Source organism: Oncorhynchus tshawytscha, linkage group LG01 (genome assembly GCF_018296145.1).
Source record: "Oncorhynchus tshawytscha isolate Ot180627B linkage group LG01, Otsh_v2.0, whole genome shotgun sequence".
In the NCBI taxonomy this organism is placed as follows: Eukaryota; Metazoa; Chordata; class Actinopteri; order Salmoniformes; family Salmonidae; genus Oncorhynchus; species Oncorhynchus tshawytscha.
This window is the reverse complement of record NC_056429.1, coordinates 50,120,770-50,144,830: the sequence shown is the minus strand read 5'-3', so window position 1 is coordinate 50,144,830 and position 24,061 is coordinate 50,120,770. Positions and strand designations below refer to the sequence as shown.

The 24,061-nt window shown below is 42.5% G+C and overlaps 1 protein-coding gene across 5 annotated transcripts in view; it reads right to left on the bottom strand.

Annotated features, from left to right (window-relative positions):
• Positions 1-957: 957 nt before the first annotated feature.
• Positions 958-24,061, bottom strand: part of LOC112252547 (myopalladin) — a 46,363-nt gene continuing 23,259 nt past the window's right edge. Inside the window, exons 9-21 of one of the 5 annotated variants that reach the window (XM_024423856.2) lie at positions 19,911-20,027; positions 17,624-18,401; positions 15,264-16,520; positions 14,929-15,076; positions 14,193-14,273; positions 4,659-4,880; positions 4,179-4,328; positions 4,002-4,084; positions 3,530-3,659; positions 3,139-3,346; positions 2,691-2,856; positions 2,319-2,452; positions 958-2,154 (exon numbers count right to left, since the gene is read on the bottom strand). In XM_024423856.2, coding sequence (XP_024279624.1) covers positions 2,105-2,154; positions 2,319-2,452; positions 2,691-2,856; positions 3,139-3,346; positions 3,530-3,659; positions 4,002-4,084; positions 4,179-4,328; positions 4,659-4,880; positions 14,193-14,273; positions 14,929-15,076; positions 15,264-16,520; positions 17,624-18,401; positions 19,911-20,027 — 3,524 coding nt within the window. In that variant the 3' untranslated portion in view covers positions 958-2,104. Of the gene's footprint in view, positions 2,155-2,318; positions 2,453-2,690; positions 2,857-3,138; positions 3,347-3,529; positions 3,660-3,889; positions 4,085-4,178; positions 4,329-4,420; positions 4,522-4,658; positions 4,881-14,192; positions 14,274-14,928; positions 15,077-15,263; positions 16,521-17,623; positions 18,402-19,910; positions 20,028-24,061 lie in introns of those variants that run through there. The other 4 variants (XM_042322625.1, XM_024423865.2, XR_006083505.1 and 1 more) reach the window with 4 other exon arrangements.

Sequence of the window (24,061 nt, the reverse complement as noted above, 5' to 3'; positions counted from 1 at the left end):
CGCTACTCTGTCTCACAAAGACACGGCGGTTGGAACCAAAAATCTCAAATTTGGACTCATCAGACCAAAGGACAGATTTCCACTGGTCTAATGTCCATTGCTCGTGTTTCTTGGCCCAAGTAAGTCTCTTCTTCTTATTGGTGTCCTTTAGTAGTGGTTTCTTTGCAGCAATTCGACTATGAGGGCCTGATTCATGCAGTCTCCTCTGAACAGTTGATGTGGAGATAGGTCTGTTGCTTTAACTCTGTGAAGCATTTACTTGGGCTGCAATCTGCGGAGCAGTTAACTCTAATGAACTTTTCCTCTGAAGCAGAGGTAACTCTGAGTCTTCCTTTCCCGTGGCGGTCCTCATGAGAGCCAGTTTCATCATAGCACTTGATGTTTGTTTTGACTGCACTTGAAGAAATTTTCAAAGTTCTTGACATTTTCCAGATTGACTGACCTTCAATGTCTTTGCTTATTTGAGCTGTTCTTGCCAAAATATGGACTATTTTACCAAATAGGGCTATCTTCTGTATACCACCCCTACCTTGTCACAACACAACTGATTGGCTCAAATGCATTTAGAAAGAAAGAAAATCCACAAATGTACTTTTAACAGGGCCATCTGTTAATTAAAAGGCATTCCAGGTGACTATCTCATGAAGCTGGTTGAGAGAATGCCAAGAGTGTGCAAAGATGTCATCAAGGCAAAGGGTGGCTATTTTGAAGAATTTGTTTAACTCTTTTTTGGTGACTACATGATTCCATATGTGTTATTTCATAGTTTGGATGCCTTCACTATTATTCTAGAAAATAGTAAAAATAAAGAAAAACCCTTGAATGGTGTCCAAAGTTTTGACTGGTACTATATATATATATATACACACAGTTGAAGTCGGAAGTTTACATACACTTAGGTTGTGCATTACAACTCGTTTTTCAACCACTCCACAAATTTCTTGTTAACAAACTATAGTTTTGGCAAGTCGGTTAGGACATCTACTTTGTGCATGACAAGTAATTTTTCCAACAATTGTTTACAGACAGATTATTTTAATTATAATGCACTGTATCACAATTCCAGTGGGTCAGAAGTTATATTATATTTATCCTATTTAACACATGTACAAGTGTGTACTAATACGCATGTGTGAATTGGAAATGTGTTTTTTGTACATCCCAACTCTCCCTGAGACACCCTCAGAGAGTGGGGTCACGGCCAGGGTCTGCCATTATCACCTTGTTGCTGGAGCAATTAGGGTTAAGTGCCTTGCTCAAGGGCACATTGCAGATATCTCACCTTGTTGGCTTGAGGATTCGAACTAGCAACATTTTAGCTACTGGCTCAACGCTCTAACCGTTAGTCTATCCGCCGCCATATCAATCTAACTAATCAAAAATAAATAAAATAATAAATCTGATCTATTGGAAGATTATAGTTGACTTGGTGGCACGTGAACTAAGACTTGGCGAGTGTGTCTGTTTTTTGTGAATCAGATGCTTCAAATGATACAATTCAATAGGAATGGCGGACAAGCAAACACAACAGCATTAGGTTGACAGTTTAAAATTAAACCGTTTTTGTCATTCTAACTTTAATGTATCACTTCAAATGTATCACATAAACCAGATGAAACAAACTGCTCAGATTATAGTCCTGCTCAACCATCTCTTAATCCTACTAGCCACCACAGATTAGATTGACTAGTAGATTAGACCATTTCAATGGAGAGTCTCTATTTGGGCATGCTTTTTAGTTCAGTACTTGGCTGAATCTGTGTCTGGGAAACCGGCCCTACGAGACTCCAGAGAAGAGTAGTTTGTAAGTTCAAAGGGCCAGTGGTGATTAGGTTGCTGGTGAAGTAGGTTGGCAAAATTCCATAAATTTTCCAAAACTTTCAACTAGAATTTCTGAAAAAACCTGTGCATTATGGGGAAGTTTACAGACTTTTACAACCCTGTGGCAGAGTCTGCTTCTTACACAGCTAGCTCCTCACAGCTCATCGCTCTCCAACTGTGCCTCCGTAGATGAGCTGGAGAACAGGATGGGGCTGTTGTCTGTCGTGGGAAAGGCAGACTTGATGTCTAGGCCTTGGCCAGTCAGTGCTGCATAGCGACTGCCTTACCACGGAGCCTTCTTCATAGGCAGAGGAACATGTTGATGCCACTGGGCTGCAAAGAACAGAGATGGCTCTGGGCATTGTAGTCCATGCATTTGATATCTTGATACACTTAAAACACAATCATTAGCAACTATTGAGTCATTCAAAACTATCACAATAAACACTGTGACGGGCAAGAGAAAGCTGTTAAAAGTTGTATTGAATTTAATTTACCATAGATGTCTAGTCTCGCTGTGCATGAAACAATTCCAGCCTTATTCTTTGCTGATACGGTGTACCAGCCAGCATCCTCTTTCCTGGTTGGCTGAATCAGGAGGAAAACATATCCAGTGGCATCCTGGTGTAAGCTAGAATCAAAAAAACATATCTTCAATTAAATGATCACACAAAACTAAATGTATTTATCAACTGTGTTCTAATTAAATGTTTTTGGTGAATAACAAGCATTAATTTTCTAATCTGGCTGAATTGGAATGTACTCTATGCATGGGTTTTGTGTGTTACCTCTTGTCTACATGAGTTTGAATATAAGTGGGCAGTCAACTTTCTGGTTGGAGGGTGAGAGGTTAGTTCGGGAATATTAACCTGACTCTGGCCTTGGTGTGAGGAATGGTGTCATTGTCTTTCTTCCAGTAGATGACAGGTGGAGGCATGCCCAGCACCCTGCACTCCAGTCGGACGGGGGTGCCCTCTGCGATGCCTGTGTTCTGGAGCTTCTCCACAAACTGGGGGACCTGCTTCATCTCTTTTTCTGAATGGGAAAATAAGTTATTCTCTGTCATGTACAATTACTATAATACTTATTAATTGTCATGGCATACGTCAATATATAAACAAATGTATGTTTTTGTCATCACTTATTCAAAACCTATCATTGATTACCTACATTATATAATTGTTACATTTTATACTAACTTTCAACAATAAGTCATCATAAATGCTTCTAAATATTTATTAATAATGTAATACTAATTTGTTACCAAGATGTACACTATTTGGGTTTCATGAAAATACTTGTTTTGAGAACTCTTACCCACAACTCTTAACTCTAGACTGAAGGAGCTCTGTCCTGCTTTGTTGCTGGCAATGCAAGTGTATGTCCCAGCGTCGTCCTGTTTTAGAGGGTCTATGACAAGGGAATGGATTCCATTCTCCCTCACCAGCATCCGGTGGTAGAAGTTTGGGTAGATGGGCCTCCCGTTGATCAGCCACATCAGCTCTGGGTTTGGAAGGCCACTAACCTGGAAAACAGAGAAACACAATAGCACTTCTTGTGAGATGTATACAGTACTATCTATCTTCAAAGGCTATCCTAACTGATATTTAGCACAATGTTTTTTTATAGTAAATCTAAAATGTATTAAATGACCATTGCTTAAATCACTCTATTCAGTTATTTTACAGTCCATGGTTATGTCACATACCTTGCAGTCTAATCTACAGACTCTGCCCTCATGAGCCACCATGTCCCCTGGAGCCTGGAGGAAGTGAGGTTGGAAGAAGCGTTCCTGGGTTGGTTCACCCTCTTCCACTTCCTGTATGCGGGCCCGCACCCTGTAGGCATGTAGGGATGTGCAGAACATGTTACAGTACATGTATATTGGCCCGGGTATTGCTGAGATATCTTGTCATCTGCAATCGTTAAGACAATGATGTATGAGATTAGTGTTGCTATCATAGGGATAAAACTCTGATTGGTTTATCTCTATATGGGTTTATGGTTGCTATGAGGGTTTGTGTCTGTTCAACAGTAGTCTGGGCAATATCTACATCTGCGATCTTACTGTTCGTAACCTCTACAAACAACAGTAGGAGCTGAAATCATGCTGGCTCTCCATGCTGAGGGGTCTTCTTGCCTCTGCAGATCACAATGCACACTCAGTCAGTCCTTCTCACCTCTGAGAGTGAATCATAGGTGTCATTCGGTTTCGGAGAGGACCTGTTTGGATGATCAAATGACCAGAGCAGCTGATTCGTCCCTGGTGATCATCAATTAATTCATTATCAAATCAGATTTGGCAAAGGGGTAAGAAAGTTGTATAAGAGTGAAACAATTACAGGAGGTTATGTTACCTGGGGGTTAGCTGCCAGGACAGTGTAGTTGCCATCATCGTCGTTATTGGTGACCTCTATGTGTAGGGCACAGGTTCCGTCCCCCTCTCGTATCTTCTTATAATGATAATTTTTTCTCAAGATCTGCTTGCCATCCTTGAACCAGTAAACCTGAAATGGGTTGAAGACCGAGGAAGATTTCTAACAAATGTTGAGTACATGTCCACTCACTGTATGGTGAACATACAGATGAACTGCCATACCGAAGTCCAGATCCTCGGCGACCCCCCGAATATAATACAACAGAGAGACCCAATCAAGCAGAGCACTCTGTCCTTCCTCCCTGGCATTGGCAGATAAAATCCTGACAGGATCACATACACATACTAAAAATCTTTGTTATCACTATACTATAAGGCAATTAAGATGAAAACCTCTGCTAAAAACACATTCTGGGTGACATGATAACATATTTTTAAAAACATAAATGTACTGTCTCACCTTAGGTACAGGGATCCCCACCACTTTACAGGAGAACGTCATAGGCACACCCTCCATGGCCCTGAAGTTCTTCAGTTTTTTGCCAAACATGGGAGCGATGCACTTCCCTGTTGGGATCTCATCGTGTTGTACCTCGTCATCTGACTCCTCGACTGGCGTGCGCTCCAGACGGAACTCTATCTCACTCATCAGTCTCTGCTCAAAGTTGGACACTTTGTACTCCTAAAATAAAGAAAGGCCGCTCTATAAAAATAATTGCAGTAGTCATACCAATAGTGTAAGTCATTAAAGTGCTTTCCTTGCGTAGGTTAAATTTAAGCAAAACTAAAAAGAACATCACTGTTATAATAAATATCTAGGTATCATATCAATATATAATATAAATAATTATAATAAACATATTAAGATCAAGATGCTGCAAATAATAATACTATGGCAGGAATAAAAATAGTATGACACCTGATATAATGGCAGAGACTCCTGCATGTAATGAAGGAAACATATTTACCAATTGAAATATCGTATCAAATACTTTACCGAGATGGAATGGGGATACATTTCAGAAACAGTTTTGGAGTGTTTACAGTACTTGAGTAGATTTACAGAGGAGTCAGACCCAGGGCACCATTTCACCATTTAGCAATGGTGATATTGTTTTAAAGGCATGATGGGAGTCAATCCAATTCCAATTTTCCTAATTGAGATGCAATGAAGAACATTGGAATCAAATCAAAGTTTATTGGTCACATACACAGATTTGCAGACGTTATCGCAAATGCATATGTTTCTAGCTCCAACAGTGCAGTAATAACACCTAGCAATACACAACAATATGCACTAAACAAGTTTAAATAAATAAATTAAGAAATATCAGAACGAGCAATGTCAGTCCAGAATATAAATATACAGTGCAGTCGGAAAGAATTCAGACCCCTTCCCCCAAATGTTTTTGTTTAGTTACAGCCTTATTCTAAAATTGATGCAATATGTTTTTCCTCATCCATCTACACACAATACCCCATAATGACAAAGCAAAAAGTGTTACAAATAAAAAGCAGAAATACCTTACAAGTATTCAGACCCTTTGCTATGAGACTCAAAATTGAGCTTGGGTACATCCTGTTTCCAATGATCAACTTGATTGGAGTCCACCTGTGGTAAAGTCAATTGATTGGACATGATTTGATAGGCACACACCTGTCTATATAAGGTCCCACAGTTGACAGCGCATGTCTGAGCAAAAACCAAGCCATGAGGTCGAAGGAATTGTCCATAGATCTCCAAGACAGGATTGTATCAAGGCACAGATCTGGGGAAGGGTACCAAAAAATGTATGCAGCATTGAAGTTCCCAAAAACACAGTGGCCTCCATCATTCTTAAATGGAAGAAGTATGGAACCACCTTTTCCTAGAACTGGCCGCCCAGCCAAACTCAACAATTGAGGGAGAAGGGCCTTTGTCAGGGAGGTGACCAAGAATCCGATGGTCACTGACAGAGCTCCAGAGTTCCTCTGTGGAGATGGGAGAACCTTCCAGAAAGACAACCATCTCTGCAGCACTCCACCAATCAGGCCTTTATGATAGAGTGGCCAGACGGAAGCCACTTCTCAGGATAAGGTACATGACAACCTGCTTGGAGTTTGCCAAAAGCCACCTAAAGGACTCTCAGACCATGAGAAACAAGATTTTCTGTTCTGATGAAACCAAAAACTATTTGGTCTGAATGCCAAGCATCACATCTGGAGGAAACCTGGCACCATCTCTACGGTGAAGCATGGTGGTGGCAGCATCATGCTGTGGGGATGTTTTTCAGCGGCAGGGACTGGGAGAATAGTCAGGATCGAGGAAAAGATTAACAGAGCAAAGTACAGAGAGATCATTGATGAAAACCTGCTCCAGAGCGCTCAGGACTTCAGACTGGGGCGAAGGTTCACCTCCCAACAGGATAATGACCCTAAGCACACAGTCAAGACAACACAGGAGTGGTTTCAGGACAAGTCTCTGAATGTCCTTGAGTGGCCCAGTCAGAGTCGGGACTTGTACCAGATCGAACATCTCTGGAGAGACATGAAATAGCTGTGGTGACTGTTTAACAGTCTGATGGCCTGGAGATAGAAGTTGTTAATCCGTCTTTCTGTCCCAGCTTTGATGCATCTGTACTGTCTCCTCCTAGATGGTAGTGTGGTGAACAGGCCGTTGCTCGGGTGGCTGAAGTCCTTGATGAAGCACTAAATAAACTTCAGTTAGTTCTAAATAGGGCTGCTAGAATCCTGACTAGAACCAAAAAAATTGATCATATTACTGCAGTGCTAACCAACCCTACACTGGCTTCCTGTCAAGGCAAGGGCTGATTTCAAGGTTTTACTGCTAACCTACAAAGCATTACATGGGCTTGCTCCTACCTATCTCTCTGATTTGGTCCTGCCGTACATACCTACACGTACGCTACGGTCACAAGACGCAGGCCTCCTAATTGTCCCTAGAATTTCTAAGCAAACAGCTGGAGGCAGGGCTTTCTCCTGTAGAGCTCCATTTTTATGGAATGATCTGCCTACCCATGTAAGAGACGCAAACTCGGTCTCAACCTTTAAGTCTTTACTGAAGACTCATCTCTTCAGTGGGTCATATGATTGAGTGTAGTCTGGCCCAGGAGTGGGAAGGTGAATGGAAAGGCTCTGGAGCAACGAACCGCCCTTGCTGTCTCTGCCTGGCCGGTTCCCCTCTTTCCACTGGGATTCTCTGCCTCTAACCCTATTACAGGGGTTGAGTCACTGGCTTACTGGGGCTCTTTCATACCGTCCCTAGGAGGGGTGCGTCACTTGAGTGGGTTGAGTCACTGATGTGATCTCCCTGTCTGGGTTGGCGCCCCCCCTTGGGTTGTGCCGTGGCGGAGATCTTTGTGGGCTATACTCGGCCTTGTCTCAGGATGGTAAGTTGGTGGTTGAAGATATCCCTCTAGTGGTGTGGGGGCTGTGCTTTGGCAAAGTGGGTGGGGTTATAACCTTCCTGTTTGGCCCTGTCCGGGGGTGTCCTTGGATAGGGCCACAGTGTCTCCTGACCCCTCCTGTCTCAGCCTCCAGTATTTATGCTGCAGTAGTTACTGTGTCGGGGGGCTAGGGTCAGTTTGTTATATCTGGAGTATTCCTCCTGTCCTATTCGGTGTCCTGTGTGAATTTAAGTGTGGTCTCTCTAATTCTCTCTTTCTTTCTCTCTCTCGGAGGACCTGAGCCCTAGGACCATGCCTCAGGACTACCTGACATGATGACTCCTTGCTGTCCCCAGTCCACCTGGCCGTGCTGTTGCTCCAGTTTCAACTGTTCTGCCTGTGATTATTATTATTGGACCATACTGGTCATTTATGAACATTTGAACATCTTGGCCATGTTCTGTTATAATCTCCACCCGGCACAGCCAGAAGAGGACTGGCCACCCCACATAGCCTGGTTCCTCTCTAGGTTTCTTCCTAGGTTTTGGCCTTTCTAGGGAGTTTTTCCTAGCCACCATGCTTCTACACCTGCATTGCTTGCTGTTTGGGGTTTTAGGCTGGGTTTCTGTACAGCACTTTGAGATATCAGCTGATGTACGAAAGGCTATATAAATTAATTTGATTTGATTTGATGATCTACTTGGCCTTCCTGTGACACCGGTGCTGTAGATGTCCTGGAGGTCAGGCAGTATGCCCCTGCTGTTGGGCTGCCCGCACCAGCCTCTGGAGAGGCCTGCAGTTGTAGGCAGTGCAATTGCTATACCAGACAGTGATACAGCCCGACAGGATGCTCTTAATGGTGTAGAAGTTTGTGAGGGTCTTAGGGGCCAAACTTAATTTCTTCAGCCACCTTCACCACAGTGTATTTATTTCAGGTCATCAGGGATGTGCACGCAGTCATGGGTGAACAGAGAGTACAGGAGGGGGCTGAGCACACACTCCTGCGGGGCCCCCGAGTTGAGGATCAGTGTGGCGGAGGTGTTGTTGCCTACCTTCACCACTTGGGGTCCGCCCGTCCAGGAACCAGTTGCACAGAGAGGGGTTCAGACCCAGGGCACGGAGTTCAGTGATGAGCTTGGAGGGCATTATGGTGTTGAAGGCTGAGCTGTAGTCGATGAATAGCATTCTTACTTAGGTACAGTATTTCTCTTGTCCAGATGGGATAGGGCTGTGTGCAGTGAAGTGGAGATTCCGTTGTCTGTTGGGGCAGTATGCGATTTGTAGTGGGTCTAGGTTGTCGGGTAAGGTGGAGGTGATATAATCCTTAACTAGCCTCTCAAAGTACTTCATGATGACAGAAGTGAGTGATAGTCATTTAGTTCAGTTACCTTCACTTTATTGGGTACAGGAACCATGTTGGATATAAGCAAGTGGGGACAACAGACTGGGATATGGAGAGATTGAATATGCCAATGAATACTCCAGCCAGCTGGTCTGCACATGCTCTGACGACGCGGCTTGGGATGCCGTCTGGGCCGACAGTCTTGCGAGGGTTAACACGCTTAAATTACTTACTCACATCAGCCACAAACAACGAGAGCACACAGTCCTCGTGAGCAGAGGGGGCCCACGTCGTGACTCAATGTTGTTTTCCTCGAAGCGGGTGAAGAAGGTGTTGCTGCCATCTATCCATGTGTTTTTTTGGTTTGGATCAATTCTAATCGCCAGAGTGGGAACAACATCATCTATGCACTTCCTGATGAACCCATTCACTGAGTCAGTGTATAGTGTGGAATTTCAGTGTATACGTACACTACCATTCCAAAGTTTGGGGTCACCTTGTTTTTGAAAGAAAAGCAATTTTTTGTCCATTAAAATAATATCAAATTGATCAGAAATACAGTTTAGACATTGTTAATGTTGTAAATGACTATTTTAGCTGGAAATGGCAGATTTTCTATGGAATATCTACATAGGCGTACAGAGGCCCATTATCAGCAACCATCACTCCTGTGTTCCAATGGCATGTTGTGTTAGCTAATCCAAGTTTATCATTTTAAAAGGCTAATTGATCATTAGAAAGCCCTTTTGCAATTAGGTTAGTACAGTTGAAAACTGTTGTTCTGATTAAAGAAGCAATTCAATTGGCCGCCTTTAGACTAGTTGAGTATCTGGAGCATCAGTATTTGTGGGTTCAATTACAGGCTCAAAATGGGCAGAAACAAAGATCTTTCTTCTGAAACTCATCAGTCTGTTCTTGTTCTGAGAAATGAAGGCTATTCCATGAAACTGAAGATCTCGTACAGCGCTGTGTACTACTTCTTTCACAGAACAGCACAAACAGGCTCTAACCAGAATAGAAAGAGGAGTGGGAGGCCCCGGTGCACAACTGAGCAGGAGGACAAGTACATTAGAGTGTCTAGTTTGAGAAACAGACGCCTCACAAGTCCTCAACTGGCAGCTTCATTAAATAGTACCTGCAAAACACCAGGTTCAACATCAACAGTGAAGAGGCGACTCCAAGATGTTGGCCTTCTAGGCAGATCTTCCGTTGATACTTAGATGTATATTTTTTTTAATAATTGCAAACACACATTTTTTGGTAATGGAACTGAACAGGTAATGTTAGTGGTAATGGTAGTGCTGTCTGAGATGTATAGAAATTATGACAACATTACAACATAATGACTTTCAGAGGGATAACAGATGGGATCCATGGCTTCAGTTGAAATCTTGTATTTTAAATAAATGTTTTTTTATACGTAAGAAAGGTAGAAGGTTGCTCACATCTTAGAATGTCATATACAGTACCTCAGCCTATTTAGGACATAACATGAGTTTGGTCGATATTTCAGTTTAGAAATCGTTTAAATCAGTGGTCACCAACCTTTGCTGAGTCAAGATCACTCAGTCAAAATGCAAGCCAAGATCTACCGCTCAGATAATTTTTAAACAAGCCTATGCAACATTAACCAGGCTATAGGGCGGCCCAATACATTATCGCTGCACATTGGCTACGCTTGAATTGCCCTGCTAATGTTGTTCTTCTCAGACCATTTAGAAATTATATTTCAAAATTGTTGGTCTATGATCACACTGGTAAGAGATCATTTGTTCTATTACTTGTGAGGCACAGCTCAGTGAGCATAATAATGAGTTTTTTTTTTACTGGACTGATGACCTGCATCTGATGGTCAGTCTGTGGGGAGGGAGCAGTGGTGAGACTGCCTCTCACCCGACTCAACGTCCCTCCTCTCTCCCTCCCTCCGCTGAGAAAAGGGGACACAGTCTTCCAACTGACGCGAAACATACACTATATATACAAAAGTATGTGGACACCCCTTCAAATTAGTGGATTCGGCAACTTCAGCCACACCCGGTGTATAGAATCGAGCACACAGCCATGCAATCTCCATAGACAAACATTGGCAGTAGAATGGCCTTCAACCTGGCACCTTCATGGAATGCCACCTTTCTAACAAGTCAGTTCCTCAAATGTCTTCCCTGCTAGAGCTGCCCCGGTCAAATGTAAGTGCTGTCATTGTGAAGTGGAAACATCTAGGAGCAACAACGGCTCAGCCAAGAAGTGGTAAGCAACAAAAGCTCACAGAAAGGGATTGGCGAGTGCCAAAGCACATAAAAATCGCCTGTCCTTGGTTGCATAACGCTTCACCATCTGGCATTCCTAAATCGTCCAACATCAGTGCCTGACCTCAGTAATGCTCGTGGCTGAATGGAAGAAAGTCACGGCAGCAATGTTCTAAGTTATATTGCAAAGCCTTCCAGAAGAGTGGAGGCTGTTATAGCAGCAGAGGGTGGACCAACTCCATATTAATACCGATGATTTTGGAATGAGATGTTTGACGAGCCGTCCACATACTTTTGGTCATGTAGTGTATGTCGCACTGCATCATGCACCAATTCATGTTGTTACTCCTATGACTAAAGAAAGGGAAATGTTCCTCGATATTAAATAAGACACAAGCCGCAAATAATAACAATGCAAGCTTATCGAAACACTTCGCTATACTCATTAATTGTAGCTGCAGTGTTGGTTGTAGTGTGAGTGGAAGTAGGGAGAAGGCACATTTGATGGCTTTTAAAGTTTTGAACAAAGTATTAATAGTGCTGAATAACAACTTAAACATGAACTTACTCATTAAAAACAGCAGCTGTTCGCTGTATTCATTGAGTCTTTCTCATCATGGTTGTAAAAGTCTCACATTATCAACTTTCTGTGCATTCCAGGCATCATTTTACATTATATGGCACAAGGAAACTGCAGACTCTTGATCTGAGCTATCTGCTTGGCCAGCGTTAGAGTCCTATAGGTGCACTTGATTTGCTCTCTGGAACTGCCGGATAGGCGGAGGTCTACCTTCAGAAACATGAAATGGTTCCAAATGGGAACACCTTGCCATCCTGGTGCTCGGGCTGCTGAATGAAGTGCACCTACTGCCAACAGTGCGAAACAGATAAAATAAATAGGAATGCAAGGCTTTATCATAGTTTTTTTCATGTTTGGTGATCAACTAGGAATGGTTTGGAGATTGACCAGTCTATCACAACGGGTTGTGGCCCACTGCTTTAGATTATTCATGAAATGGATATTAGTTTACAAATACTTTAAAAGTGCATGACTTATTGGCGACAGATTCCGCATAAAAATAATATGCATATTTCCCCACCAGATATGTTTATGTCAAATTGTCTTGTTGCCGATAAAATTGTGCTAATGACGTAGTGCCCGCTCCGGTATTGGAAGGCGCACTCCATCCAACAGCGCGACGACATTTATTGGATATTTCAAACATTTTTAACAAATCAAAAACTGAAAAATTGGGCATGCAAAATTATTCAGCCCCCTTAAGTTAATACTTTGTAGCGCCACCTTTTGCTGCGATTACAGCTGTAAGTCGGGGTATGTCTCTATCAGTTTTGCACATCGAGAGACTGACATTTTTTCCCATTCCTCCTTGCAAAACAGCTCGAGCTCAGTGAGGTTGGATGGAGAGCATTTGTGAACAGCAGTTTTCAGTTCTTTCCACAGATTCTCAATTGGATTCAGGTCTGGACTTTGACTTGGCCATTCTAACACCTGGATATGTTTATTTTTGAACCATTCCATTGTAGATTTTGCTTTATGTTTTGGATCATTGTCTTGTTGGAAGACAAATCTCCGTCCCAGTCTCAGGTCTTTTGCAGACTCCATCAGGTTTTCTTCCAGAATGGTCCTGGATTTGGCTCCATCCATCTTCCCATCAATTTTAACCATCTTCCCTGTCCCTGCTGAAGAAAAGCAGGCCCAAACCATGATGCTGCCACCACCATGTTTGACAGTGGGGATGGTGTGTTCAGGGTGATGAGCTGTGTTGCTTTTACGCCAAACATAACGTTTTGCATTGTTGCCACATTGTCTGACCAGAGCACCTTCTTCCACATGTTTGGTGTGTCTCCCAGGTGGCTTGTGGCAAACTTTAAACAACACTTTTTATGGATATCTTTAAGAAATGGCTTTCTTCTTGCCACTCTTCCATAAAGGCCAGATTTGTGCAATATACGACTGATTGTTGTCCTATGGACAGTCTCCCACCTCAGCTGTAGATCTCTGCAGTTCATCCAGAGTGATCATGGGCCTCTTGGCTGCATCTCTGATCAGTTATCTCCTTGTATGAGCTGAAAGTTTAGAGGGACGGCTAGGTCTTGGTAGATTTGCAGTGGTCTGATACTCCTTCCATTTCAATATTATCGCTTGCACAGTGCTCCTTGGGATGTTTAAAGCTTGGGAAATCTTTTTGTATCCAAATCCGGCTTTAAACTTCTTCACAACAGTATCTCGGACCTGCCTGGTGTGTTCCTTGTTCTTCATGATGCTCTCTGCGCTTTTAACGGACCTCTGAGACTATCACAGTGCAGGTGCATTTATACGGAGACTTGATTACACACAGGTGGATTGTATTTGTCATCATTAGTCATTTAGGTCAACATTAGATCATTCAGAGATCCTCACTGAACTTCTGGAGAGAGTTTGCTGCACTGAAAGTAAAGGGGCTGAATAATTTTGCACGCCCAATTTTTCAGTTTTTGATTTGTTAAAAAAGTTTGAAATATCCAATAAATGTCGTTCCACTTCATGATTGTGTCCCACTTGTTGTTGATTCTTCACAAAAAAATACAGTTTTATATCTTTATGTTTGAAGCCTGAAATGTGGCAAAAGGTCGCAAAGTTCAAGGGGGCCGAATACTTTCGCAAGGCACTGTAACTGCAGTATGCTGCAATTACTGTGCCCAAAATAACAGTTTTTTTTACTACAGTAATGTTGCAGTGTAACTGCAGTTAGTGTGCAGTTATTCTGGAATTATTGCATCCAAAATACCAGTCAATTGCTGTTAAGACAGTTTCAAACCTGCAATCTTTTTTTGTAAGGGTTACAAAAAACATTCAACCCCATTCTGCAATTACTGAAGTACTAGGAATAAACATGTTTATCCAATATCGTTACTGGCGTAAATACAGTGTTTCTGCATAGGTATAAGAGCAACTTAATGTAAAGTGTTACCGAATGTTCTGAGCAAAGCATTGCTTGGGAGAGAGATGTTCGCTGTACCTCGTCATAGTTAAAGACAGTGGCGGGAATGTTTGATCCGAGGTGTCTGCTCGCTGTTTTCCCCTCATAAGTAGACGGCTTCTATGAGAGGATAGGGATGAATGATGAACACCAACACAAATGCACACACACTAATGAACAAACACACACACCCATGGATACACACAGAGACACACAGGCATCACTACCGCTAATGTGTGAGTAATGTGTGATTAATATGATATGCATGGTGTTACATACAGAGGTACACATACACATACAGTACATGATGAATGAATATGGAAAATGAATGATTGGAAAAGGATTGCTCGCTGATGCTCTGCTGATTGCTCAGTTTAGATGAATGCGTGTTCTTACTGCTTCCAGATTGTTTCACTTTGTCACTTTACCCCAGTTCCAATGTTAAAGGAAAACAAAATGAATTTGCAATAAGAATTCCAGAATAGCAAATTGGAAGCAAGTGAGAATGCACCATGCAGTCTCCACTTTGTATTCTTTTCAAATGTTTGAAGAACGTGGTATTCAAACAGGTGTTGGGTTGAAAAGAATTTGTAGAAGAAGAATGCTTTATTTATTTGAGATCCCTCTGTTCATTTGTTGGTTCCACTCCAAGCCATATTATTACTACATAACTCATTCATTTAGTTACATATTCAGTCATTCACCCAATCTATAATGGAAGGTACAGTATGTGCCTCACGACATGACAGTACAATTGAAGGGATATATCCTATACCTGTTGTACATGACCACGCATTAAACCTTCATTGAACCTAAGCTTTTTCTCAATATCGTGGAGGAGAGTTTGTTGGCTGCTACGAATATCATCATCTAAAATAGGACGAGTGCTTGTAGGCAACTTCTTCAGTATGCCTTGAAGTGGCCTGGGGAGCAAAACAAATTAATTAGCAAAAATGTATTTTTACAATATATAAAACTGAAACACAATGAATTGAATAGTGAAGTAAGAGGATTCCGCCCCTGCTTATTCCCTTCCCTCTAGTAATCTTCCAATCAGGATTATTTTTTAAACTGGGAACTTTCTGGAATTCAGGAATCATAGGGTCTTACCTATGAGCACTCCTGGGCAGGCCCATAGAGTTGGTGGCTTGTGTGGTGTGTAGAGAGGGCAGGACAGAGCTGAGGAAGGCCACATGGTTCTGGATGGGGCTGGAGGTACTGGAGGTCGGGGACGCTGCCTGCGGGGGCGACTGCTGTGGCAGGGCGAACACAGAGTTTAGGTAGGCAGCAGGCAACATGGTTGGGGAGTTGGGGGAGGACATGAAGGAAGGGGGGCTGGTGGGTGACTTGAGGACTCTGGTGGGTAAGACTCTGGGTTGCGGAGAGAACTGGTTGGGGTTGGAGGAGTTGAGCTCGGCAGCCAGCTTGTGGAGCAATGGAACGGGGGACTCTGTAGGAGAGGGACTCCTAAATGGAGAGAGGGGAGTCTGGGCAGTGATGAACTCCTTTGGCCTAGAGTAGTTGAAGCTCTGTGACGTAGGAGCCAGGTTGAGGAGGGAGGCGTGGGTTGTTCTGAGCAGGGGAGTGGGGGAGGTGTTCTGCATGGTTGTGGGGGCCTTTTTGAAATCTACAGGGATGGAGCTGAGAGACGCTGTGGGGGCTGTATTCAGATGAGGTGTGGGAGGTGTGCTAAACTTGGGTACGTGAATGGCTTTAGGCAGGGAGGAGTGGGTTAAATTCAGCTGGGAAGAATGGGTGGTGTTTTGCTGGGTCATATAGGGTGGGGATGCAGGGCTGGTGTACAGGTGTGGTGCAGGAACAGTTCTCAGCAGAGAGGCAGATGGAGGGGAGCTCTTACAAGAAGGAGCTGTCTTCAATTGAGGAAGGGACAGCAGGGTACCCATAACTGGTGCAGGAGGGGCTGTGTTCAGTAGCGTTGCAGAGGTAGTGTTCTTTGGTGGTACAGGGCTTGTGTTTAGCAGGGGTGAAGAAGTAGAATAGGAATGGGTGGTGTATGGGTTCAGTAGTGGTGCAGATGCAATGTTTAGCAGGTGGGCAGGGGGACTAGTGTTTAGCTGGGGTGTAGGGGTAGTGTTCAAGCTTGTCACAGGGGCAGAGTTGAGAAAGGGTGTTGGGGCTGTGGTCAGTATGGGTGCGGCGTGGGTGGTCTGCAGGAGCATGGGGGTAGATGAACGGGGCAGGTTTGACTGAGGCTGGGCTTGGGTCTGTGCCTGGGACTCGTGGTGTGTCTGGGCTGGCCAGGCAGATGCCTCCGGTTGGCTCTTGGTGGCTCCGTTTGGCTCAGTCTCAGTCTGCTGCTGCTCCATAAGCACCTGGTTGTGCAGAAGCTGCAGCTGGACAGGGTCTCTGAGAAAACAGAATATGTTGAAAACTTTATATAATAAAACTAGCCTGGTCCCAGATCTGTTTATGTGGTCTTGCCAATTCATAAATCCTTGTCACGCCAAACCATAGGAGTTGGCAAGACTGTATAAACAGATCTGAGACCAGGCTATAATTAAACCATATGTTTGTCTTACTGTGTTCCTCACCCAAATAACTACAAATACTCGAGACACAGTTCCGTAAAAAGTAATGAGCACAATATGTCTTTCAGGGGCAGGTTTGAGAAATAGTCTGCCCTTTTAACGTATAGGAGTATCCAGGGAGCATCCAGACTCTAAACACACTCAGATCTGCAATTGGAAATGTCAGTAATGTTCTGTATCAAGCTTGGTATAAGACCATTCATTGCATTATTCTAGCATTTTTAAAATGAGTTTTAATGCACTTACTGAGATGCATGTTCTGTAGCTTCTTATTCAATATCAGTCACTTTGATAATGTAGAGTGAAAACAAGACAATAACTTATTGTTCCTCAATCAATTATTATTATTAACACTATGCAGAACACATATCATCTTAGTGCCTTGATCGAACAGAAATATGAAAAACACAATAGCAGAGTGCAACAATTCATAGCATGTGCATGTAAAAAGCATAGCATTGCACTTCAGTATGTTAAGAAATCACCAACCTCAGTTTTTTGTAGTTTTAAACTCCACATAGTTAAGCACAGATATGTATTCAGTGGACAAATGACAACTGGAATGCAGCAGATCTGATAGGGAGCTCAAGAGGAGACATTCCCACCTTCAATGTTTGTTTACTGTTTTAAATACAGCCCAAACAACTCAAGCTGCTTTCTTCATTTCAAAACAAGGACCGCAATTGAAAAAATACACCACAAGACTGAGACCAAACCTTTTATAGAATTACTTTTATAATTAAGCATATTTTCTCGTAACAAAATCAACTGCAGGTGCAAAATTTGGGAAACACAATGGTGATAAACCAAATAGTTTGTGGTCTGATTGGTTGTTCATTTGGCCCTAAATCATGTTAGGATTTGTCTTAAGTTAAGTGATACTAGATAAGTTGAAAAATACTTGAGAATTAGAATACTTACAGTTTGGGCTTGGCTAGTACTGGAGGTGGTTCCTTATTGGCCAACTGCGACATATCTTCATATGAATGGCTATTGGATGCTTCACTCTGGTTTTCCGTTTCATCCTCAGGCAGTTTAAAGTGCACACGGAGGCCTGCTCTGGAGCTGGACCTGGGCCCGTTGTGGTTAACCAGAACCCCAGGCTTAAGGCAGGAGGAGTTGGGGGGATCAGGGAGGTTTACATGGGGAGGGGGCTCAGGTTTATGGATAGGAGTCCCTGCCACCTTAGGCCAAAGACCAACGGGAGGGTCAGGTAACACTGAAAAGGCTCTGGAGTCTCCCTGGTCAGTCTTGGGCATCTCACCACTGCTCTGGGGATCCTGGCATAGCCCACTGGAGCTAGTAGGCAGGTCTGGGTGAGGTGTGCTCAGGTAGAGTGGGTCCAGATGATATGTGTTGGAGCTACGGGTGCCTATACGGAGGCTGCTGCCCAGGCTTAGTGGATCCAGGCTGGGCATGTTGGGGCTGATAGGCACCTGGCGCAGCATGCTGGAGTTCAGAGGGTCTAGACGGAGGGTACTGGTGCTCAGAGGTTCCAGTCGTAAATTGCTGGAGCTGAAGGGATCCAGGCGGATGGTGCTGGAGTGAGGCTTGATGCTGTTGGTGACAAGAGCCTCAGCTTGAGGCTTTAGTCTGGGCAGAGTGAGATCTGATGAAGAAGGCTCTGGAACTTGTGTGGACTCCATTGTTAAAGTGCCTACGAGAGTTTTCACGTGGTTGTTGTTGGTGTTTTCATTTCCTAATGAGGTACAGGGAGAAGGATAGGTACAAAGCCAAGTGAAAGTCTAAACATCCCTCTCACAGTTTTCACATTTTTCACATTTTGCTGCCTTGAAATTACCTCTAAAATGGGATTGTATTGGATTTTCCCCTTCTAATCTACACAACCTACTCCACATTTTCAAAGTGAAAGAACAATTATAGAAAATGTTTTAAATGTATACAAAAATGTAAAACAAACATGGCATGATTGCGTACGTCTTTACACCCCTGAGTTAATACTTGGTGGAAGCACCTTTGGCAGCAATTACAGCTGTGTGAATTATTTTGAATAAGATTTTACCAACTTTGCACAACTAATAGGGCAACATTTATCCATTGTCTTTTTTTATTGGATTTTATTGCTCAAGTTCAGAAAAATTGATGGACAACAATATTCAAACCTGCTTTTAAAATTAGATTTAAGTCAGGGCTGAGGCTGGACCACTCAGAAGCACTTAACACCTCTTGGAAAGCCCTTATGTTGAGTCTTTGGCATTACAATTTGTAAAATTGACCCGCTGAAAAAGAAAACTAATTTCCAGGGTTAGGTATTCAGAAGACTGAAGTAGATGTTCCTCTTACTTTTTTACCTGGGCTTTGAACCTATCATATTTATTTTGTTCCTGACAAACTCCTCAGTCCCTGCCGGTGACAAGGATACCCATAACATGATGCTTCCACCACAATACTTGAAAATGCAGAGAGTTCCACTCTGATGGGTTGTAATTTGACTCAAACATTTTTGTTTTTAATTTAGGCCAAAAAGTACATTTATTTGCAATGTTGTCTTGCAGTATTACTTAACGTAAATAATTGATGATTTGGAGTGGATTTTTTAAGACCGGATTCTTTTTTAAAAACATTTTCAAAAAAGCCAGTAATGTGGAGTAAATACAATGTTGTTAATCAATGCACAGTTTTCTCTCAGCTCAGCCAATGAATCCTAAGATTCAAAGTGATGTCGTTGAGGAGTTTCCAATTGCCATACTCAAAGGGATATTCAGTGTCTTGAAATTATTTCTTAGAGACCCCTGATCTATGCCTGGGGAGAAAGAAAAATCCCAGACATGCTTTTAAAGCTCATTGGTGGCTCTGAGGTTGAATCATTGTTTGACATTCACTATCAATTTGAGGGACCTTCCAGAGACAGGTAAAGTTGTTCTTAAATCATGATAACCACAACTTTGACAAACAGATTGTTGTGTGATTTTGTATGAAAATATTAACTTACTTATCTAGATGTGCCACAGAAAAGAGTTTGAAGACCATTGCAATCAGGACTGTTTTATATTTTTATTAATTTCAGAAAAACTATAATTTTTCTTTCACTGTGGATTAAAAAAAAACTTTTTTGAATTTTTGGCAGAAAAATGTGAAAACTATGCAAGTGTGTGTAGACTTTCACGAGGCACTGTAAACAGTGTTATCTTATATTATCTTACAAATAGAACTTCCAAGTCTAAACTTTGTAAGCCAGTGACGTTACCTTTCACCCTTAGTGCAGCGATACTGGATACAGTTCCATATTTGTTGCTTGCAGTGCAAGTGAATTTTCCAGAATCTTCAGGGAAGACTTCAGCAATGACCAAAGTGCATATTTCCTCTAAAGGGAATACAAAATTAGGGAGATGAGCACCAGCTGAATGTCATTGTTGAAGTTCAGGCAACATGACTGATAGGTTAAAGTGCAGAAAAATTACTATACTGAACTAAAATATAAAATGCAACATGTAAAGTGTTGGTCCCATTTCTCATGAGCTGAAATTAAAGATCCCAGAAAAAGCACAAAAAGCTTATTTTTCTCAAATGTTGTGCACAAATGTGTTTACATCCCTGTTGGTAAGTATTTATCCTTTGCCAAGATAATCCATCTACCTAACAGGTGTGGTATATCAAGAAGCTGATTAAACAGCATGATCATTACACAGGTGCACCTTGAGTTGGGGACAATAAAAGGCCAATATAAAACGTGCAGTTTTGTTATGCAATGCCACATATGTCTCAAGTTAAGGGAGCATGCAATTTGCATTCTGACTGCAGGAATATCCACCAGAGCTGTTGCCAGAGAATTGAATGTAAATGTTTCTCCCATAAGCCGCCCCCAACGTTATTTTAGAGAATTTGGCTGTACGTCCACATGGCCTCACAACCGCAGACCACGTGTAACCACCCCAGCCCAGGATCTCCACATCCAGCTTCTTCACCTGCGGGATGGTCTGAGACAAGTCACCCGGACAGCTGATGAAACTGTGGGTTTGCACAACTGAAGAATTTCAGCAAACACTGTCAGAAACCGTCTCAGGGAAAATCATCTGTGTGCTCGTCGTCTTCACCAGGGTTTTGACTTGACTGCAGTTTGGTGTTGTAACCAAATGTTCACCTTCGATGTCCAGTGGCAAGCAGGAGAAGTGTGCTCTTCACGGATGAATCCCAGTGTCAACTGCACCGGACAGATGGCAGACATCATGTATGGCGTTGTGTGTGTGCGAGCGGTTTGCTGATGTTGTGAACAGAGTGCCCAAGGTAGCGGTGGGGTTATGTTGGGCAGGCATAAGTCACAGACAACAAACATAATTGCATTTTATCGATAGCAGTTTGAATGCACAGAGATACCGTAACAAGATCCTGAGGCCCATTGTCGTGCCATTCATCCAGCGCCATCACATCGTGTTTCTGCACGGTCCTATGTTGCAAGGATCTGTACACAATTCATGGAAGTATTCAATGGCCTGCATACTCACCAGACATGTCACCCATTGAGTATGTTTGGGATGCTCTGGATCAACGTGTACGACAGAGTGTTCCAATTCCCGCCAATATCCAGCAACTTCGCACAGCCATTGAAGAGGAGTGGGACAACATCCCACAGGCCACAATCAACAGCATGATTAACTCTATGCTAAGGAAGTATGTCGCGCTGCATGAGGCAAATGGTGGTCACACCAGATACTGACTGGTTTTCTGATCCATGCCCATACTTTTTTTTTTAAGGTATCTGTGATCAACATATGCACTGTTGACGTCGGAAGTGTACATACACCTGAGCCAAATACATTTAAACTCAGTTTTTCACAATTCATGACATTTATTAATCCTAGTAAAAATTCCCTGTTTTAGGTCAGAATAATAGTAGAGAGAATTGATTTATTTCAGCTTTTATTTCTTTCATCACATTCCCAGTGGGTCAGAAGTTTACACACACTCAATTTGTATTTGGTAGCATTGCCTTTAAATTGTTTAACTGAAACATCGTGGGTAGCCTTCCACAAGCTTCCCACAATAAGTTGGGTGAATTTTGTCCCATTCCTCCTGACAGAGCTGGTGTAACTGAGTCAGGTTTGTAGGCCGCCTTGCTCGCACGCGCTTTTTCAGTTCTGCCCACATATTTTCTACAAGATTGAGGTCAGGGCTTTGTGATGGCCACTCCAATACCTTGACTTTGTTGTCCTTAAGCCATTTGCCACAACATTGGAAGTTTGCTTGGGGTCCATGTCCATTTGGAAGATCCATTTGTGACCAAGCTTTAACTTCCTGACTGATGTCTTGAGATGTTGCTTCAATATATCCACATAATTGTCCTCCTCATGATGCCATCTATTTTGTGAAGTGCACCAGTCCCTTCTGCAGTTAAACACCCCCACAACATGTTGCTGTCAACCCCGTGCTTCACGGTTGGGAGGTTGTTCTCCGGCTTGCAACCCTCCCCCTTTTTCCTACAAACATAACGATGGTCATTACAGCCAAACAGTTTTATTTATTTTTCATCAGACCAGAGGACATTTCTCCAAAAAGTAACATCTTTGTCCCCATGTGCAGTTGCAAACTGTAGTCTAGCTTTTTTATGTCGGTTCTGGAGCAGTGGCTTCTTCCTTTCTGAGCAGAAGTAGAAATAAAAATAATGGGGTGCAAAGGAGCAAAATAAATAAATAAATTAAATACAGTTGGGAAAGAGGTAGTTGTTTGGGCTAAATTATAGGTGGGCTATGTACAGGTGCAGTAATCTGTGAGCTGCTCTGACAGTTGGTGCTTAAAGCTAGTGAGGGAGATAAGTGTTTCCAGTTTCAGAGATTTTTGTAGTTCGTTCCAGTCATTGGCAGCAGAGAACTGGGGTCTGGGGTCTTGGCTGATTTCTTTTGATTTTCCCATGATGTCAAGCAAAGAGGCACTGAGTTTGAAGGTAGGCCTTGAAATACATCCACAGGTACACCTCCAATTGACTCAAATGATGTCAATTAACCTATCAGAAGCTTCTAAAGCCATGACATAATTTTCTGGAATTTTCCAAGCTGTTTAAAGGCACAGTCAACTTAGTGTATGTAAACTTCTGACCAACTGGAATTGTGATACAGTGAATTATAAGTGAAATAATCTGTTTGTAAACAATTGTTGGAAAAATGACTCGTGTCATGCACAAAGTAGATGTCCTAACCGACTTGCCAAACTATAGTTTGTAAACAAGAAATTTGTGGAGTGGTTGAAAAATGAGTTTTAATGACTCCAACCTAAGTGTATGTAAACGTCTGACTTCAACTGTATGTATGCAGATGACTCAACACTATACACATCAGCTTCTACAGCGACTGAAATGACTGTAATACTCAACAAAGAACTGCAGTTAAGTTTCAGAATGGGTGGCAAGGAATAAGTTAGCCGTAAATATTTAGAAAACTAAAAGCATTGTATTTGGAACAAAACACTCACTAAACCCTAAACCTCAACTAAATCTTGTAATAAATCACGTGTAAATTGAGCAAGTTGAGATGGCTAAACTGCTTGGAGTAACACTAGATTGTAAACTGTCATGGTCAAAACATATTGATGCAGTAGTAGCTAAGATGGGGAGAAGTCTGTCTCCAATAAAGCGATGCTCTGCCTTCTTAACAACACTATCAACAAGGCAGGTCCTACAGGCCCTAGTTTTGTCGCACCTTGACTAATGTTCAGTCGTGTGGTCAGGGGCCACAAAAAATGACATAGGAAAATTGCAATTGGCTCAGAACAGGTTAGCACGACTGGCCCTTGGATGTACACAGAGAACTAATATTAATCTCTCCTGGCTGAAAGTGGAGGGATTGACATGTTGAATGAACCGAGCTGTCTGTCAAAACTACTGGCACACAGCTCGGACACCCATGCATACCCCACAAAACATGCCACAAGAGGTCTCTTCACAGTCCCCAAGTCCAGAACATACTCTGGGAGGCACACAGTACTACATTGAGCCATGACTACATTGAAAGCTTTTCCACATCAAGTAACTGACACAAGCAGTACAATTAAATTTAAAAAACAGATGAACACTTTATGGAACAGCGGGGACTGTGAAGCAACACAAACATTGGCACAGACACATACAGGCACTATACATACACATGGATTTAGTACTGTAGATATGTGGTAGTGGTGGAGTAGGGGCCTGAGGGCACACAGTGTGTTGTGGAATCTGTGAATGTATCGTAATGTTTTAAATTTGTATAAACTGCTTTAATTTTGCTGGACCCCAGGAAGAGTAGCTGCTGCTTTGGCAACAGCTAATGGGGTTCCATAATAAATACAAATACAAAACTCAGTAAAATCTTTGAAATTGTTGCCTGTTACTTTTTGTTCACTGTATAGCAGCATGGTAGCTGTACTATG